This window comes from Leopardus geoffroyi, chromosome E3 (assembly GCF_018350155.1).
Source record: "Leopardus geoffroyi isolate Oge1 chromosome E3, O.geoffroyi_Oge1_pat1.0, whole genome shotgun sequence".
Lineage (NCBI taxonomy): Eukaryota > Metazoa > Chordata > Mammalia > Carnivora > Felidae > Leopardus > Leopardus geoffroyi.
In genome coordinates this window covers 15434546-15441116 of record NC_059340.1, presented here as the reverse complement: position 1 = coordinate 15441116, position 6571 = coordinate 15434546, and the positions used below count along the sequence as shown (strand labels likewise).

Sequence of the window (6571 nt, the reverse complement as noted above, 5' to 3'; positions counted from 1 at the left end):
AAGCTTCTCTCTTTTTCCTTCTGCCCCTCTACCCTGCTTGCTCACTCTCTTTCCCTCTAAAATGAAAAAATATACGGGCGCCTGGGTGGCTCAGTCGGTTGAGCCTCCGACTCAGGCTCAGGTCATTATCTCAAGGTTTGTGAGTTCAAGCCCTGCGTTGGGCTCTGTGCTGACAGCTCAGAGCCTGGAGCCTGCTTCAGATTCTGTGTCCCCCTCTCTCTCCACCCCACCCCTGCTTGTGCTCTGTCTCTCTCTGTCTTTCAAAAATGAATAAACATTACAAAATTTTTTTAAATAAAAAAATATTTTTATTTTTGGCACAGTAATCCCATTTCTGGAAAGCTATGCTAAGAAAATCGTAAGAAACACAATAAAAATTTACATTAAAAATAAGAACTACAGAAGTTAAAATTTTCAGTGTTTAAGTTGTGTAGAGGGGGATGTTTAAATCAAATAATAATTATGTAGAAAACTATCCTAGCATGACGTGAAGCATAGTTCCGAATTTGTTTTAAAATTCCATGCAATGCTAGAAAAAAAAAGAAAAAATACAGCAAAATCTTTCTTCTTTTAAGTTTACTTATTTATTTTGAGAGAGAGAGTACACGCACACACACAAGTGGGGGAGGGGCAGAGAGAGAGAGAGAGACAGAGAGAGAGACAGAGAATCTCAAGCAGGCTCCGCACTGTCAGCACAGAGCCCGACTGGGGGCTTGAACTCACGAACCGTGAGATCATGACCTGAGCTGAAACCAAGAAGCCAACGCTTAACCAGCGGAGCCACCCAGGTGCTCCAGACATACAGCAAAATCTTAACGGTAGTTACCATTGGGTTTGGTTATTACAGATGGTTTTAATTTCCTTTTTAATATTTCCTAAAGTTTCCTAACTGTATACAATACAATGGTTGTTTTGTAATCAGAAAAATGGAAAAATGATTCTAAGAGCATAAAAACAAATGCTGTCCAAACCACCACACGACACAGAATTGTAATCGTGCACATTAGCTATTAAAGAGAGAAGTTTGTCTTAAAAGTGACGCAGCTGATGTCTAAACAGGGTTTCCCAGGCAACCCCCCTGCGGTTGCCAATATAGAATGCCACCTCTGGGGTAGAATCATCCTCCTGGAAGGTTCTGAGGCCTCCTCCTCCTAAAAAGAATAACGAGCTGTTTGCAGGGCTAGGTGTCTGGTTTAAATTCCCTCTATGGAAGTACACACCCGCTGAATGGTTTCGCTGCCAGAAGAAAAGTGCTACTCCCGTAATAAAAAGTCAGTGAAGCTGAAAGAAATCGACTTTCTTGGACTTGGGGTGGCAGCTGGAAGATTGGTAAGCATTCTCAAACACGGAGGCATCTCACCTGAGCTCTGAGTCCATGGTCAGAATTCACCTGCAATTCTGATGGTCCCTGCTGCGGAGCGCAGGACAGGTCTGGGAGGGGAAGGAGTCTGGTCGTTTCCTCCCGATTTTGAAAAGTCAGAGGGGGTGGATGGACATGGTCACTGTTTCAAGTGAAGAGTTTCTCTTATCATCTCATAAGTCATAGCGACTCATTCTGAAAGCGCTGTCTTTTTAGAAGTGTGGAGATGAGGACGCCTGGGTGGCTCAGCCGGTTGAATGCCCGTCTCTTGGTTTCAGTTCAGGTCAGGATCTCGGGGTTTCTCGGGTTCAAGCCTTGCCTCAGGCTCGGCCCTGGCAGTGTGGAGCCTGCTCTCTCTCCCTCTCTCTGCCCCTCCCCCACTTGCACTATCTCTGTCTCTTTCAAAATAAGTAAACTTTATTTAGATGAGTCAATCAGTAGCGTGCTGGATTAGGTGGTCTACTGAAGATTCTTCCTTTAAAATGTTTTTTTTCAACATTCATTTATCTTTTGAGAGACAGAGCATAAGCAGGGAGGGGCAGAGAGAGAAGGGGACAAAGCAGAGTCCAGGCTCTGAGCTGTCAGCACAAAGCCCACTGCGGGGCTGGAACCCACGAACCGTGAGATCATGACCTGAACCAAAGTCGGGCACTTAAGCGACTGAGCCACCCGGGCGCCCCAAGATTCTTCTTTTCAAGACTGTGTTAAAACTATGCCCTGTATATACTCCAGCCCAGGCTACATAGCATGGTGCTGGAGGGGCTGCAAAAATTCACATGTCCTGGACTCTGCCTTCAGTTTATTCACAATCCAGGAGAAATGGGAAGGTGCAAAAACATGAAAAGTTAAATGGCTCAAGACTTAGCTGAGAGTAAGATACAATGAAAGTGACAGGCAACAAATGCCTGTTTAACTGCCTAGTGGAATAATTGCAACATCTTACATGTATTTAGCCCTTAGGTACTGTGCTAAGTGAGCATTTAAAGATGTATTACCTCTTGACTGTGTCTAAGAAACCTAATTTAGTAGGAATACTAACAGGTAGCATTAATTAGCGCTCGATACATGCCAGGCACTGTGCTAAGTGCCTCACATGGAAGAACTTGTTTAATCTTCTCCAGTAGCCTGCAGGTCAGTCGTGCTAATTGTCCTGAGGCACAAAGAGAAGCTGGTGCGTAGAGATGCCTGGGCATTGCACAAGATCACAGAGCTGAAGCGGGGAGCCAGCATTCGAACCCAGGGAAGACTAGCTCCAGGGCCCCCACTCTTTTTCTTTCTTTTACTTTTTAGTGTGGTGACAACACTTAACGTAAAATCTATCCTCTTCACAAATATTGGAGTGTGTGTTATTGTTGACTCTAAGTACAGTGCTGCACAGCAGGTATCTAGAACCTTAACTGAAATTTCTGGACTGTTAATTAATAACAGTACGCCCCCCCCAGCCCGTGGTAACCCCCATCCCAATCTTTGATGTTATGAAACTGGCTATTTTAGATACCTCGTGTAAGTGGAATAATGCCTTATGTCCTAAGGTCCATCCATGTTATCCCATTTTGCGGAATTTCCTTACTTTTTTTTTTTTTTTTTTTGGCCAAGTAGCATTCCACTGTATGAGTATACATTTTCTTTATCCATTCATCTGTCGATGGCCATTTAGGTTTTTCCCATGTCTTAGCGATCGTGAACAATGGTACAATGAGCACAGGGGTCCAGATATCTCTTCAAGATCCTGACTTCTAATTCTTTTGGATAATAAACCCAGAAGTGCCGGATCATATGGTAATTCTACAGTTCTATTTTTAATATTTTGAGGAAATGCCATACTATTTTCCATTGCGGCTGTGCCATTTTACATTCCCACAGAGTTCCCATTTCTCTTTTTTTAAATGTATTTGTTTTGAGAGACACAGAGAGAGGGTGAGCAGGGGAGGGACAGAGTGAAAGGGAGAGAGAGAAACCCAAGCAGGCTCTCCACTGTCTGCACTGTCAGCACAAAGCCCGATGTGGGGCTCGATCCCACAAACCACGAGATCATGACCTGAGCTGAAATCAAGAGTCGGTCGCTTAACACACTGAGCCACCCAGGCACCCTGAGATTTGAAGAGTTTTTATTAGGGACAAGATGAAAAAGAGGAGAGGATGTTTTCAGTGGGGCGTGGCTGTTAGGTCATCGGTTGTTGGGAGATTAGGATAATAGCATCTCAAGCTACAATATTTGATTCACATTTTAACACATGCTGTCAATTCCTGAGCAGCCATGAATTTCTAGTTGACTGTAGGAGGCAGCAGAATTGCCCTGAGTTTACCACAGCCTGAAGCAGAGGTCAGAAACTATGGCCTGCAGCCAAATCTGGCCCAGCACTTGCTTTTGTAAATAAGATTTTATTAGACTACAGCCACTCCCATTCATTCTGTGTCTTTCACAGTACATGGCAGAGATGAATAGTTGCGACAGACACCGTATGGTCCATAAAGCTTAAAAATATATATATATATTTTTGCAGAAAGCTTTGCTGACTTCTGGCCTAATGTATCACAGTGATTATTTTTTCTTCTAAATTTTTATTTTGAGAAGTGTCAAATCTACAGAAATACTGAAAGAATACTATAATGAACATTTGTATGCCCTTCTCCTTGATTCAATACTTAACATTTTGTCACATTTGCTTCCTCTCTCTCTCTCAGGTGCGGATATCATAATTCAATACCTCTATTTAGTATATATCTAAATATAGTATGTATCTCCTAAGAATAAGGACAATCTTTTATGTAACCACAGGAATTTAACATTGATGCAGTAAGTAGACCATATCCAAATTTTCCCCATCCAGGTTCCTGTGCGGGATTGCTTTTAGTGGTCATGTGTCTTTAGTGGTCTTTAATCTAGAACAATCGCCCAGGTTTCTTTCTTTTTTCCTCAGCTTATTAAGGTAAAATTGGCAAATAAAATGATGAGATATTGAAAGTGTACATCATGATGATTTGGTATACATGAATTTGGTATACACGTCTTTCTTGTTTTCATGACATTGATGTATTTGAAGAGTGTGGGATAGGCATTTTCAGAATGTCACTCATCCTGGATTTGCTTGATCACGTCCTGAGGATTATATTCAGGTTTTAGCATTTTGGCAGGAATGCCAGAGAGGTGATGTGTCCTTCTCCGTGCACCCCATCAGGAGACCCGGTGATGATGAGTGCAGCAACACTCCACCATCGGTAGAGAGACTTGCTCAAGACCCAAAATGACAGGACTCAAAATGGCAGTGCTTACCTATCTACAGTCTATTCCTGGAAAGGGTACTAGGTAGCAACAGCATGGAAATAAGGAAATCACAGCCAAAGGCTGTCTTACCCTAAGAGTCTGGGACGTCCAGGTGCAAGGTCCTATTACCCCCCCCCCCCCCGCCCCTTGGTTCAGGAACCACCTACACTTGCACAGAACACCTTGGAACAGGTACTCTGTTCACGTAGAAGATCCAAATGTGCACACAGATTTCAAACATTTGCAGTCATCTGGGGGGTTGGCATCCATTTAAACAGAGAGCTGATCCACCCACTAGTAAATAATATGAGCACAAATGTTTCATACTTGACAATCTTTTTCCTCCCTGGTCACTGGCTATCTGTGCTTTGTGGCATACTTCTGTTGATTGATTAAACTACAATCAACCAATTTTTTATGATGTTGCCCCTTCCAAAAAAATCTACCTTTTCTCACGTACCATAATTGGTTCTCATAGCAGTATAAGTCAGAGGCCTTGTCTCCAGTATTTCATGAACAAACGTCAAATGCAGACCCAAAGACACAGTCCCGTTACAATTGCTCCCTTGTGGTCACACAGACCTCACACCTGGTCATCGGTTGTGAGGACACAGACCACGCGCAGAAGGTCATTAGGTTGGACGTTGTCCACTCGCGTGGTTTTTTTTTTCTTAATGCGGTGAAATATTTCCAACTCACACCGACACTTTTTGGGTGCCCAGTTCAGTGGTATTGAGTGCATTCGCAATGTCATGCCACCGTCACCACTGCCTGTTTCCAGAACTAATAGAAACTCTATACAATGAAACAATAGCTCCCCATTCCCTGCTTCCCGTGCCCCCCCCATGACCTCTTTTCTACTTTCTGTCTCCATGACTTTGCTGCTTCATGTAAGTTAAATCATGTAACATTTGTTCCTTGTGTCTGGTTTGTTTCATTTATCATAATGTTTTCATTTCACATAATGTTGCAGCACGTGTCAGAGTGCCCTTCCTTTACAAGGTGATATTCTTTCATATGTGTAGCCCAATTTGTTTGCCTATTAATCTGTTGGTGAACATCTGGGTTGTTTCCACCTTCTGACTATTACAGATAATAGGGTGATGAACATCGGTGGGTCCGCATCGGTTTTAACTCCTGCTTTTTGTTCTTCGCGATGTACACCTAGGATTAGAATTGACGGGTCATATGGTGATTCTATGTCTCACTTCCTGAGGGTCCGCCAAACGGTTGTCCGTAGTGGTCAGGTCACTTGTTGGCTCTTCAAAAAAGAGGAGCTTTTGACACAGTTCTTTGCCCCCAGGACCTTCGGAGTCAAAGCTAAGAGACCATATTTATTCCCTTCCTCTAAGCTTCTCAACCAGCCATGGAGATTTGGTTAGACTTTCCCTTTAACAAGCTATTGGCTCCCTTTCCCCTGGGAGCAATTGCATCTTCTTCCATATGTCATCAATTTTAAGGCAGTCTTTTCTCTCTAAAGAAGGCCCTGTGGTTCCCTACCGTGCAAATATACTGCTGGCAGCAACAGGAGACGGGCAGGAGCCTTCTCTTCAGTTCACCTCGAGGGTCTGATTGGATACGTGCAGAGAAGTGCATCTGGCCCATCCACTGGGCAACAAAACATCTCAGCAGCCAGCTCCACCGCGGTGGGGTGTGGGGAAGTGACCGTCAGTCCTATCGATCCCTTTGAAATCCTGCCGTTAGGTCCAAATTTATGGACATGGTATCTTGTGGAATAGTCCCAGCCTCTGGAGCCCTTACCTGAAGTTTTAGTGCAGAGGCTACCAGGTTCAATGTTGAAAGAGAAAACAGAGTACAGCGGGGAAGGCCCCTGTGTGAATTCCTCTGCCACCTCCCCTCCCCCCTGCCCTGACTCCACCACAAAAGCATGGCAGGTAAGGGAGACACCATCACAGCATACATTTACAAATCACATATTCCAACTT

The 6571-nt window shown here is 43.8% G+C and overlaps 1 protein-coding gene across 1 annotated transcript in view; it reads left to right on the top strand.

Moving 5' to 3' along the window:
* Positions 1-1206: 1206 nt before the first annotated feature.
* TMEM248 (transmembrane protein 248) overlaps positions 1207-6571 on the top strand; it is a 41711-nt gene continuing 36346 nt past the window's right edge. The window contains exon 1 of the mRNA XM_045459808.1: positions 1207-1329. Coding sequence (XP_045315764.1) covers positions 1228-1329 — 102 coding nt within the window. The 5' untranslated portion in view covers positions 1207-1227. The remainder of the gene's footprint in view (positions 1330-6571) is intronic.